This window comes from Mustela lutreola, chromosome 18 (assembly GCF_030435805.1).
Source record: "Mustela lutreola isolate mMusLut2 chromosome 18, mMusLut2.pri, whole genome shotgun sequence".
Taxonomy (NCBI): domain Eukaryota; kingdom Metazoa; phylum Chordata; class Mammalia; order Carnivora; family Mustelidae; genus Mustela; species Mustela lutreola.
In genome coordinates, this window is record NC_081307.1 from 6,939,804 (window position 1) to 6,954,055 (window position 14,252).

Sequence of the window (14,252 nt, forward strand, 5' to 3'; positions counted from 1 at the left end):
TAATTCCAGAGAGATATATAAATTAACTGCATATAGAAACAGACATGGGGAAGGAGATGTAAAGCACCAGAATAAGTAAATTTATGGTTAAATTTAAAGAATGTTGGCTGTACAAAAATAATCTAATTGGGGTTTAAAAGTATCAGGATTATAATGGGTGAAAAAATAAAAACACATAAAAGAAGGCAAATGGAATTAAAAGATTTAATAATTTGACAATACAGGATAACTGATAAAAGTAATAATGCATATTAGTGTCAATAACTCAGAGATTAACATGTTAATCGAAATAAACTATTAAAGAATAGTAAAAGAACATATAATAAAGAATTTGATTGGAAATGATACAATATAAAATGACAGATTCATTAAAATGAAGATAATAAAAAAGAATATAAAATAAAAGGCACAAAAGAAAAATAATAAAATGACTTCAAAAATTATATGGAAAATCAGAGGGTCAAGAAAAGCAAGGACATCTTAAAACTCTTGAACAAGGCTGGGCATCAAGAACTGTAATAAATTCACTGTAATTAGTTTAGTATGGTATTTTATAGATCAATATGATGCAAGAATAAATATATAAACTAGCAGAAGAGAAAAAAGGATCCAGAGTCATTCAATTTATGACATCAATTACATTACAATGCAGTGAAGGAAGGTTGTGTTTTCTTCCAAATGGCCTTTGCTAAATCCATACAATGCTAATATGAAAAAATAATTAAATCTTCACTCTTATGCTCACGAAACACATAAATATCAATTCTGGATAAATTTTAGAGCTAACTGTGAAAGTGAAAACAATAAGAATATTAAAAGAAAGTAGTAGCTTTGATGGGTATCTGTATGTAGACCATCACTTCTTTAAAAATTATAAAAAGAATAATAACTACAAAGTAAAAAATGATCATTTGTACTGCATTTAAAGTAAGAATATCACACTCAATAAAAGAAAAATCCAGACTGGATAAAAATTGAAAGACAATGGTAGGAAAAATGTAGTTTACAAATACTAAACAAAAGAAAGTTTGTGTAACTATACAAACATCAAATAAAATGTAAAATAATTACTAACCACTTCATAATGTTAACATTTTATTCATCTAAAAGGTAAATATTTAAAATTTTTACTTAATTATTTACAATCTCAAAATAGGGAATTCAAAAATTAATCAATTTGAAAATCACTGTGGAAGATTTTAATACATATATTATTAAATAGAAAACTCATTTTTGAATATGGAAGAATTCTATGATATGATTTTAAAAGAACATTATAGTAAGTAATTATAGGATACTTGCTATTTTCTAGTACATATAGAATATTTACAAAAACTGAATATATATCACATCACAAAGTTAGCCTCAACTTTTAAAGGATTGAAATCAGAGCATATTCTGTGGTTAAAAATTACTAGAAATAATTCTTAGAAAAGTGCCACATGTATTGATGTTTAGAGATACAGTGAAATAATTCATGGGCCAAAGAGGAAATATAATATAAAGTTTAAAATGTTTGTTAATGGCAAACTAGAGAAAATTCTATACACCAAAGATGTAAGGGACAACTAAGCAGTATTTGGAGAAAAAAGTTAGCCTTAAATATTTAAACTGGAAAATAAAAATGGTGATGAGTAATCAACTTAGAATTATTTTAAGGAAGTTATAAACAAAGTTCAAAATAAACACAAAGATATTAAAAGCAAAATAATACAAAATTCATATAATGTAGAGGACACCTGGAGTAAGGAGGCATTTTTTATACTAGATAAAACAAAAATTTTTCACAAAAGAAAAATTCTCTTTACTAAAATACCATAAGTATGAAAACAGAAGGCATAAAACAGAAGTTATTTGAAAAACACATCATGAATTAGGCTTTTAGGGCAAAACGTTAAAAGAAATCCTTAAAATAGGAAAGAAAAGGTCAAATTAGACATGTCTTTTTTAGGAAGTATAAATGTCTTAGGAATACAATGGTGGAGGAGTAAGAGATTTAAATATTCTCAGGTCCTGGGAGTTCAGCTAGATAGCTATCAAACCATGCAGAACACCAACACACTCAACAGGAGATCAAAGAGAAGAGGAGAAACAATTCTAGGAACAGGAAAGCAACCACTTTCTGGAAGGTAGGATGTGCAAATTATATATATATATATATATATATATATATATATATATAAAATTTTATTTTTTTCTTTTTCTTTCTCCTTTTTTCTCTGCTGGTTTCAGGTCTCTTCTGATTTGGTTAGTGTATATTTTTCTGGGGGCATTGATACTCTTAATATTTTGTTTTCTCATTCATCTATTCTTATCTGGATAAAATGACAAGGTGAATTTGAGGTGAAATACAAGAAGATAGACCTGGGCAGGGGGAGGGGCCAGTTCCTGGCAAGCCGTAGAGCAGCGGAGCATAAAATCAGAACTTTAAGAAGTCTGCTCCATTGTGAGATGTCTCTCCAGAGGCTAGGCAGGGGGTGAAGCCCTCATGGGAACAGTGTGGTCTCAGGACCCACAGGGTCACAGGAAGACTGGGGGTACATGAGTGTGGCAGAGCTCCTAGGTGTCAGAGGAGGCAAGCCAGATGCAAAAATGGAGCCAAGCAGTGGACTCCCAACTTGGAATTACCTTAAACCATAATCTGAAGCACAGTCAGGCCGCCACTCTTCGAGCAGGGACCCCTCAAGTGGCAGGTCTGGGAAGACCCACCTCCTTCCTTCACGGGAGGAGTTGCATAGGAACACATTGTAGGAATCTGCTGGATTTGGAGACTCCAAACTGAGCCATTGCCAGAGATAAAAATGCTCAGTCACAGGCTGGGCAAGCATGGAGTATGACCAGAGACCAGGGAGACGGGAAGGGTTGACTTCTTTTCTCTGAAGGCACACTGAGGAGTGGGGCCCCGAGCTCTCAGCAACTACAGGGCCAGAGATTGGAAGTCTGCCATTTTCATTCTCATCCTCTAAAGCTGTACAGAAAGCACTCAGGGAACAAAAGCTCCCAAAAGCAAAACCAAGCAGATTACTTAGCCTGGTCCCTGGCAAGGGTGGTACAATTCTGCCTCAGGCAACGACATTTGAGAATCACTGCAACAGGCCCCTCCCCAAGATCAGCAAGAATATCCAGTCAAGATCAAGTTCACTAGTCAATGAGAACTTTGGAATTCCAGAGTTAGGGGAACACAGAACATGGAATTCATGTCTTTTTTCCCCCATGATTCTTTAGTCTTTCAAAGTTAACTTTTTAAATTTTATTGTTTTCTTATTCTTTTAATTTTTTCTCTTTCCCATTTTAAACATTTTAACTATTTTATCTTATCAATACCTTTCTAAATTCTTTTTTTACTTTTTCATTGTTATAGTCATATTCTATTCCTTCATTGTATTTAACCTTATTTTTTGTATACATATAGGTTTTTCTTTCTTTGAAATTCTGGAATACAGTTTCTTCTAACAGATCAAAATATACTCTAAATCAGCACATAGCTTTCTTCTAGTCTCCAGCCTCATCACATTCTTCTCCTCGTTTCTTTTCTTTTTTCAACCAACTTCTTATCAATTCCTTTTTTAGAATCTTCTTTAATTTCCATCTTTACAGCCACATTCCATCCCTTCATCATGTTTACCCTTATTTTTGTATATATATATAAGTTTTTCTTTCTTTAAATTTTTTGGAGGTAGTTTCTTCTAACAGACCAAAATACACCCAAATCAAGTGTGTGGCTCTGTTCTATTCAGTTTAATCATATATATATATATATATATATATATATATATATATATATATATAAAATTTTATTTTTTTCTTTTTCTTTCTCCTTTTTTCTCTGCTGGTTTCAGGTCTCTTCTGATTTGGTTAGTGTATATTTTTCTGGGGGCATTGATACTTTTAATATTTTGTTTTCTCATTCATCTATTCTTATCTGGATAAAATGACAAGGTGGAAAAACTCACCTCAAAAAAACAAAGAACAAGGGGCAGTACCGACAGCTGGGGACCCAATCAATACAAACATTAGTAAGATGTCAGAAGTAGAGTTCAGAATGACGATTATCAAGGTGCTAGCTGAGCTTGAAAAGAACATGGAACATACTAGAGAATCCCTTTATGGAGAAATAAAAAAACTAAAATCTAACCAAGTTGTAATCAGTGAAATGCAATAAAAAAAAAAAATAATGTTCTAACTGCTAGGATAAATGAGGCAGAAGAGAGAATTAGTGATATAGGAGGCCAAATGATAGAGAATAAAGAAGCTGAGAAAGAGAGAGATAAACAACTACTGGACCATAAAGGGAGAATTCAAGAGATAGTGATACCATAAGATGAAACAATATTAGAATAATTGGGATCCCAGAAGAAGAGGAAAAAGAGAGAGGGGCAGAAGGTATTTTGGAGCAAATTATAATAGAGAATTTCCCTAATTTGGCGAAGGGAACATGTCAAAATTACTTTTAACAACATTGATAAATCTCACAGACATTATTTTGAGTGACTGTAACAAGTTGTAGGAGAATAAGCTATGATCCATTTAGAATTCAAAGCAAACAAATAGAAATATGTTACTTAGGATAATTAAATAAAATCAAGGAAATGGTTAACACAATGATCAAGAAGGTAGTTACAAATAGGGATGGAAAATGATACCTTTTTGAGGGCAGTCAATGTCAGGGGGTACAGGAATGTTTATTTCGTAGTTATTCATTTAACTGCATAAACATATTTCAGATATTTTAACTTGTACTTAACATATTGTACAATAAGGAATATTAAAACAACAATTAAATAAAGGTAATTGGTAGTGATTTTTCTGAAAGAGAGAAGATCCAATCCCCTATTTCCATCTCCACTCTCATCATTCAGAAATGACCAATTAACCATTAACCATTTTTAAATATGGTACTAAATTTTAGAAAATAAAATATGTTGACAAAGTATGGCCTATAGGCCAAACCCAACCCACCACTTTTTTTTTTTTTATATAAAGTGATATTAGAATATAGCTATATCCGTCTATCTGCATATTCCCTATGACAGCTTTCACAATAGCAGAACTGAGTGGTTGCAAGAGAGACCATATGGAGCCCATTCTAAAATGTTTGCCCTGTGCCAAAGGAGTACTGATTCTTGCTTTAAACAGAATGATCAAATGGGGCACCTGGGTGGCTCAGTGGGTTAAAGCCTCTGCTTTCAGCTCAGGTCATGATCCCAGGGTTCTGGGATTGAGCCCAGCATTGGGCTCTCTGCTCAGCAGGGAGCCTGCTCCCCCTCCCCCACCATCTGCCTCTCTGCCTACTTGTGATCTCTGTCTGTCAAATAAATAAATAAAATCTTTTTAAAAATTATTAAACAGAATGATCAAAGAAATAAAAGTAAAGACTAGTGCTGCAGCTGAAAGAGTGAGCAGGTGACATTGCAAACAAGGACAGAATCTGGACCAGAACTGTGGCCTTATGGATGGAGGGTTAAATGGCCTCTGGTCTCTAGCATGAGAACACACTGTGGACTTTCCAGTAAAGGGCATAAAGCTAGAAATATCCTCACAATTTTTAAACAGAAGGAGAAAAAAATCAATACCTGCTGTCTATAGACAATGGAGAAAATGAAGCTACCCAATCCTGACAATGGCAAAAGGAGCATCACATGCAAAAATGAAAACCCTAAACTACATCTCATGCAGATGTGGAATGGATTACAAATAGCCCCATCACTGCTGAAATTCTTAGGTGATGAATTATATAAACATTGGAGCCAGCTAAATGGATTCACTAAATGGAATGAAGCCACTGCTTGACATAGGGTTGCCACAAAAACCCTTAATATGTAAAACATATAGTATGTGAACAATAAGATGAGGTTTGCCTGTAGTATTACCTTCAATATTTTAATCTAGAACCATTCCTGAGTTTGGCAGGAACACCTTTGAGCAATGTGATAAAACTGGTGTTCTAATTTTGTGTGTTTGAAGGCTGTAAGGGACTGTGGAGTTTCTGTGACAAGGCACAGATTGCTGCTAGCTCTACACACAGCCAAAGCTTCATAGGCTGTTGAGAGTGCAAGTGACATCACTGTTTGTATATAAACTGTTGACTAAGCCTGAAGCCAACTACATGGCAAGACACCCTGAGTCCCTGGGACAGTGGTCACTGAAGGCTTTGTGACTCCACCAGCAGGGATTCCCTGGACACACATTATTCTGTCTCCTCTTCACCACAGTCTTACTCACTATATTCTCATCTGTTGCATTAAAATGAAAAAAAAAAAAAGGAAAAGAAAGTTTTTATGTTTTACTTTGTATAGTTTTGGTCAGATCTAAAAAGCTGAGTTCTATTTGTGACTACTTTTTTGACTTTTTGCAACAATATTTTGAAAATTTTTAAGCCAAGACTTACTAGGTAATTCTTACTTAATTTCCAAAAAGCTGGTTCCTCTTTGATTAAACATTTGTAATTATGTTCTAATTTTATCATGCTAGTCATTGAGAATATGGTTACTCTTAAAAAACTTTGTGATGGTTTTTCCTTAAGTGTATTTTGCTTGTATGCATGAAGAAAGCATTAATTGTAGGGTATGTAATACTCAATTCATCAATTATATCATCATCAGCTGTATTGTATATTCTATACTATTTTTTCCTAATATAAAAAAAGACAGAGCTTAAGAAATATACTGCTATTCAGAAGCCAACTTTTTTAATATTAGGAAAAAATATAGAATATACAACTAATGATGACACAGATGGCTAACAGACACATGAAATAGCAGACACATGAAATGATCAACATAACTCATCATCGGGGAAATACAAATCAAAACTACAATGAGATATTACCTCACACCTGTCAGAATGGCTAAAATAACAACACAGGAAACAAAGACGTTGGCAATAATGCAGAGAAAAGGGAACCCTGTCACAGTGTTGATGGGAATGCAAATTGATGCAGCTGCTCTGGAAAGCAGTATGGAGGTTCCTCAAAAAGGTAAAAATAGAACTACCCTACAATCCAGCAATAACACTACTAGCTATTTACCCAAAGAATACAAAAAATTCAAAGGGATACATGCACCCCAGTATTTGTAGTAGCATTGCCTACTGTAGCTAAATTACAGAAACAACCCAAATGTCCCATCAATTGATAAATGGATAAAGAAGAGGTTGTATACCTATATAATGGAATATCACTCATCCATAGAAAAGAATGAAATCTTGCCATTTGCAATGACGTGGATGGAGCTAGCATGTATTAAGTTCAGCGAGATCAGTCAGTCAGAGAAAGACAAATAAATACCATATGATTTCCCTCATATGTGGAATTCAAGAAACAAACAGATTAACATAGGGGGAAAAAAGAGAGAAAGGCAAACCCATAAAAGAGACTTAGCTATAGAGGGGCACCTGGGTGGCTCAGTGGGTTAAAGCCTCTGCCTTTGGCTCAGGTCATGATCCCAGGGTCTTGGGATCAAGCCCCTGATCAAGCCCCGCAACTGCTCTCTGCTCAGCAGGAGGTCTGCTTCCTCCTCTCTGCCTGCCTCTCTGCCTACTTGTCATCTCTGTCAAATAAATAAAGAAAATCTTAAAAGAGAGAGAGAGAGAGATTTATCTATAGAAAACAAACTGATGGTTTGTTTGAGGTGAGTGAGGGATGTGCAAAATAGGTGATAGGGATTAAGGAGGGCACGTGTGATAACCACTAGTTGTTATATGTTAAGTGTTGAATCACTAAATTCTACTCCTGAAACTAATATTACATTATATATTAACTAACCGGATTTTAAATAAAAATTTGGAGAAAAAAGAAAAACAATTTCACACAGTTTTAAAAACAAATTAGAGTTCTGAAATTCCTATTTTTACCATTTAAGAAGTACCATTACAATTCTGAATCTTATTTATTCCTTAGTATGATGTGCTTATTTTTCCTAATTCATCAGCTGGCATGGGATTGAGTTTGGCTAATTACACTTATATTCTAAGTCCTAAATACATTCTGATATGATGTGTTAAGTAATTTTCTTTTAGTTACCACTTTTCTTTCCACCCTAAAATTCAAGATGTTTTCAAATGAATAGTTAGTAACTAGGAACATCTAGAAATACAAAATAATTAGACTCTGGATTAATTATAAACAATAATTAGAACAAATAGAGATGACAAAATAATCTAGAACACCTACTTTTGCATTAGGTTCACCGTGTATGTTTTTCCTTCAATCATAATGTTGTAGGACACCTAGAAGAAGAGTATATTAAAAAGGCAAAGAAAAGTGAGAAGAATGTTAGAAAGGAACACTATCATTTTATATCAATGCTAACTACATTCAAGGCACATGAATACAGTAAAAAGAGGAAAATTTATAATTTAATGTTGATTTATTTCAGTGAAACTTGATATTTAAATATTGGCTTTCATAATAAATATAATGGAAGAATATGATTTGTTATTTCTTATTTGTTAATTTTCAAATGTAGCTAATAAAATATTTGAATCTGAAAAATTAGTTTTTATCCAATAATTACATTAGTTTAATGAAGTCACTGCAAAACTTATGCTTAAAATGGAAGAGTAGAAATTATTCAACACAAAATTTATATGGTAGAACAAAGATTTAACAGCACATATTTGCAGATTTTATAAAATTCATTCCAAGTTTGGATCAAAACTCATTGACTTATTTTATTAATAGTAAGATTAAGAAATGATGTCTCACAAATGGGCAATTCAGTCTTTGTAGATCAATTGGGGTAGCTTTGACATCTTTACATTATTTAGCCTTCCAATCCAATAACATGGGATATACTCTATTTATTTAAGCTTTTAATTCTTCTCATCGTTTTATTGTCTTCAGAGAGGAGGCTTTGCTTATTTTTGTTAGATTTTGATTTTGATTTTTATGTAGTGTAAAATTTTCTTTTTAAGAGTTTCATTTTAGGTGTGCCTGGGTGGCTCAGTGGATTAAAGCCTCTGCCTTTGGCTCAGGTCATGATCTCAGGGTCCTGGGATCGAGTCCCGCATCAGGCTCTCTGCTCAGCAGGGAGCCTGCTTCCTCCTCTCTCTCTGCCTGCCTCTCTGCCTACTTGTGATCTGTCTCTGCCAAAGAAATAAAATCTTAAAAAAAAATTGTTAAAAAAAAGTTTCATTTTATATTTTTGTTCTGCAGAATAGAAATGCAATTGATTTTTGTTTTGATCTTGTTTCTTTTTGTCTTGTTGTGTTCTGATCTTGTTTCTAAAGATTTTACTAAATTATTGTGCTATTTCTAATTTTCTCTAGATTATTTTGGATTTTATTTTGTAGAGAATTATTTAATCTGTAAATAATGATAGCATTATATTTTCTAATTATTATGCTTATTTTTAATTTTTGTTATTTTCTTTCCTTACTGCAGTGGCTAATATTTCCAGGCAAGGATAAATAGAAAAGGTAATAGTGGACATCCTTATCCTTTTCTTGGATCTTAGGAGAAAAACCTTTCAATATTTCAACTTTATGCATGATTGTTTTTCAAAGGCATTTGATATCCTCTATAAGCCACGATTAATTATTATTTTTAATTATTATATATTTTGGACATATAAACATGACAGAAAATCATATAAAATGCCTGTCACTAATGTCTATGTTAAAAATTAAGAGCATTGCAAGTATTTGAAAGCAATTTTAAGTACTCTCTTATCCCATGATCAATTCCCTTTCTTACACTCCAGCTAACCAACATCCTGAATTTCATGTTTATCATTCCCATTCATATTTTTATATTTGTCCTAATTATGGATGTTTAATTTTTTGCATAAATTTTTGTTCTTCATAGATGTAATCCTACAAATTATGTATTTCATTGCTGAATTACATCTCTGCTTGAAACACTATCTCATACAATAAGCACAATGCAAACATTGCTATCGTCATCATCACCAATACATATACCTTTCTAATTTATTTTTTTGATGGTATAGCATGCCATATGAATATAGCACAGTTTATTCATCTATTCTGTCAATGGATGTTTAGTTTTCTTTCATCACTATTTTAAGCAATGGCCCAATAAATAATCTTAGACATATATCTTTGTGCATTTTTGTTAAATATGTTAAACTAAACCTATGAGTGAACTTCTTTTATTGAAAAGTACTTTTACAACTTCAAGCTTAAAATTAATCTGCAAATTTGTTCTACCAACGTAGACACTCACAAAAAGTAATATTATCCTTCGATCCATCTCCTTTAATTGCATTTTGTTTTGTTAAGAGTTAACTTTTGCCATTGCTGATGTGAAATAGTAACTTATTGTGTTTACTTGGCAATTCCTTAAAAATATCCTGATTTTTATATATGTTTGATAATTATTACCCTCTCAAGTTCAACCCTTGTCATTTATAACTTTGTACGTTTCTATTTTTTGTTGTTGTTTTTTATCTTATTGACTCGTATGAATTCTTTTTTTTTAAGATTTTATTTATTTATTTGACAGACAGATATCACAAGTAGGCAGAGAATCAGGCAGAGAGAGAGAGGAGGAAGCAGTGCTCCCTGCTGAGCAGAGAACCCAGTGTGGGGCTCGATCCCAGGACCCTGGGATCATGATCTGAGCTGAAAGGAAAAGCTTTAACCCACTGAGCCACCCAGGCGCCCCATGACTTGTATGAATTCTTGATATATTCTAGATACCTTTTCTGTGTTATATGGATTTCAAATATCTTCTGTGAGTCTGGAATATTTTTCACTTTATTTATTGTATCTATTTATTTTTATCTTTGAATCTAGATGTTCCTTAATCCTTCATTTAAGTATTTATATTCCATTTTCTTTCTGGTATAATTCTTCCCTATTTAAGGTCCTAGAAATAATCTTTTATCTTGTCTTCCAAATTTTTAGTATTTTACTCTCAGATGTATGCATTTACATGATCTTGAAGCAATTTTGGTGTGTAATGTAGCATTAATATATACTTTATCATTATTCCATATTACTAATCAACTGTGCCTTCACCATTTATTAACTAGTACGTTTTTTAACCAATGATTTCATTGCCACCACTGAACTGAGTAAGCTTGTATGTGTGTGGGTCTTTAGGAGGCACTCTTTCTGTTAATTTATTTTTCCCTTAGAATTACCATATTACTTAAACTTTAAAATATGTTTTGAAATTAAACCAAAGTGAATCACTGTTTTGTTCTTCAAAATTATTAATTTTTTTAGTTTTAACCTTTCCATACATATTTTAGAATCAACCTGCCAATTTCTTATTGGAACAGCAGTCAATCTATATATATTTGGTGAAAATTAGCCCAAGAAAATACTGCATATTCTTGACTGCCAACATGATTTATTTTTTATTTTTCCATTTTTATTAGTGGTTGTATAATTTTTTAAAAGATTTATTTATTTATGTTAGAAAAAGAGAAAGAAAGAGGGGGCAAGCAAGAGGGGCAGAGGGAGAGGGAAAGAATCTAATGTCTTTCAATAAAGGTTGACTATATCCTAAAAAGTATTTACCTTTATATATATATATATATATGTACAATATACACCTTCATCAAAGATACGTTATTTACCAATAAAATTATTATTAAATATGTGTATGTGTGTATTTTACCTTATTTTTTTTGTTCTACATTTCTACTTAATTTCAATATTTGATTCTTATTCTTTGTTCTTGTTTTACTCCTCTTTTATAACATCCAAGTAGATGTCCGGTATTCTGATTTCGCTATGTCAGGGTTTTCTCTATACTGATTTCTATTTATTCTGTGTTGTCATACTTGCATCTAAAGATACTCTTTTTCTATAATTTCTCAGTTATTATATGTTTAATATAGCCTCTTCTCCAGATTTCTTCCCCCTCTGTCAGGAATATCAGTTATTATATACTTAAGCTTCCAATTCTATCTTTCTTCTCCCATAGTCATTCATATGTTGCATTTTCTGATCTCTTTAGTTGATTCTGGTCTACTGTTAAGTCTTGATTTTTTTCCCACTTTCATTATACTTTTCACATCTAGACAGACTGTTCAGGTTTTTTTAGAACTTTTAGTGAAGAGTATCTTCTTATAAATTATATCATTTATTTATTAATTATAAGTTATTAACATGCACTATGTTATGTTTATAACAATTGTTAAATTCATAAGTACAATATAACCTCACTAATTCAAAAAATACTATGTATTCAGCACTATTCTAGACATGGGGGATAGAGACATTAACAAAATAGTCAAACTTTTTTCCTCGTAAATTTGAAAGTTGAGGACAGGTAATTTTTTTAGTACTTCTCTTATGAGAATTACTATCATAGAAGGTAGTGATGCCTGGTTGAAGATATTTCCTTCTAAGCAGATTCTGTATATATTTTCTAATAAGAGCAAGCAATTCCATATTATTTTTGCATTGAAAAATAAAACTCTCTCAAAATAGTGTTAAATGCCTCACTTTTTTTTTCTATTTAAATGGTTAAATCTAAGTTTTCATAAATATACATTCCTTTTAAAATGATATATTGAAAATTTTAAGCTTGTAAGTTAAGGTGACAAGTGGGTAATTGGTAAGGAAATATTTGCACTCAAATTACCAGAACATCTACTACCCAACCAAAAAGAAAATTAAGGTGTGATATTTGAAAAAACACATTTCACATCTTGGATTGATTCCAGAAATTAGTAAAAAGGAAAAAAAAAGATATTTTCTAATTCAAAGAAAACAAAACCTAATACCCTGAACCAAGATGAACTAAGATGGCATAAAAAAAGTCTTAATAATTAACATATTTGCAATCAAGATGGAAAAACTGGTCATATAAACTTCATTAAATGAAATAAATTATACAGTATAAGGAAGCCATGGGCTTACTTAACAAAGAAAAAAACCCTCAAAGATAGCCTAGTAAGAAGAGACTGTCTAGATGGATCAGGTCAATGATTATTCAAAGACACTCAAGAGGAAAACAGATTTAAATGATGGGACTTGGGGCTTTGATAATAACCATCACTATACCACATTTCTATGAAGCATGGTTTATCTTGGTTCATTTCCAAAAGGGCTTTTCCACTTACGGAAAACCAGGTATAAATATAAAATTCACCAAGTTTGCATGGATGAAAATGCCCAGTTTACTTCTTACAAAAAAAAAAAAAAAAAAAAAAATCCGCATCATTTTAGAATGTGAAAAATGCTAGTGTTTAATTACATGTGATTCAACTCCTCCACTTAATATTGACAGTGTTTTCTCTGGTATTGTAATTTGCACACGTAGTCTTTCAGAATCTGCAAGGTACAAATATTTTATTAGAGTAACACCATCACTCCATAGCTTCCTCCATTATTTCCTCATCTAAATCTGTAATCTTTCACCTGCTACCTTTTTTTAAACTATCTTTTCAAATACAGTCGATTCCCACTTCTTCCTAGAATTACAAGACTTTAAAGAGAAATTCAGTACAAATAAAGTCAGGTCTTTGGGACTTTTCCAACTACAGAGTCTACAGGTCAAGAATGCAGAGCAATAAATGAAATGCTAACCTTGATACATTCACTTAAACCATGGCACATCTCATCTTTTACATGGTACCAAGACGAGTGGGAAAGTCCCCTCACATCCAATGTGGATTTTGGTTGGGGGAGGTGATGCGGTGGTGGGGTCTGGCTTACAGAGTCAGAGCCCCTACAAGAAAGCAGTTTCCCAGGGATACCTGGCATCTCAGAAAAAAAAAAAAATGGAGAGGAGAACTGACATTCCCAAAATGTCAGAAGAAAGGATTTTTTTTACTTACTATTGTCTGTCTGGACCCCAATGAGCCCGATAAGAAGTAGTAAACACAACATGGCTTCATGTACGGATGCCAGCCCGAATAATGGCAGTTGGCTTTCCTAGAGGGCAGTTGGGAGCGCGAGGAGAGCCTTCCTGGTCACGCACCTAGCAAGAGCCAGTCGGCTGTGAGAGCAGAGGTGGGTCGAGAGAGTGGGTGCTGTGCACTGTTGAACATAGGCTGTCTTGGCCCCTATGTCTGTGCAGAAGACTTCGAATCAGTTTGACGCTGCTTTTGGGACTCACAGAAGAGCAGAATCACTCCCATACCACAGGGCTGAAGAAACAGTTAATGAGCAGGAAGATTCATACACACTTCTTACAGAACTTTTCACTGAAGATATCTATATATCTATATAGATATATTCTACAAACCATAGGCTAACTATTCGATTAATATTCAAGTGAACAAACCAGTGTAATTAACACCTAGATTCAGATCAAGAAATAAAACCTA

General features: G+C 32.8%; 1 protein-coding gene across 4 annotated transcripts in view; it reads right to left on the minus strand.

Moving 5' to 3' along the window:
• Positions 1–13,954, minus strand: part of ADAM2 (ADAM metallopeptidase domain 2) — a 149,092-nt gene extending 135,138 nt beyond the window's left edge. Inside the window, exons 1-3 of one of the 4 annotated variants that reach the window (XR_009349726.1) lie at positions 13,761–13,954; positions 13,178–13,254; positions 8,171–8,226 (exon numbers count right to left, since the gene is read on the minus strand). Coding sequence is in view for 2 of the 4 variants with exons in the window: in XM_059156314.1 (XP_059012297.1) it covers positions 8,171–8,226; positions 13,178–13,254; positions 13,761–13,812 (185 nt within the window). In the remaining 2 variants the exon portion in view is untranslated. The remainder of the gene's footprint in view (positions 1–8,170; positions 8,227–13,177; positions 13,255–13,760) is intronic. The other 3 variants (XR_009349725.1, XM_059156314.1, XM_059156315.1) reach the window with 3 other exon arrangements.
• Between the last annotated feature and the right edge of the window lie 298 nt (positions 13,955–14,252).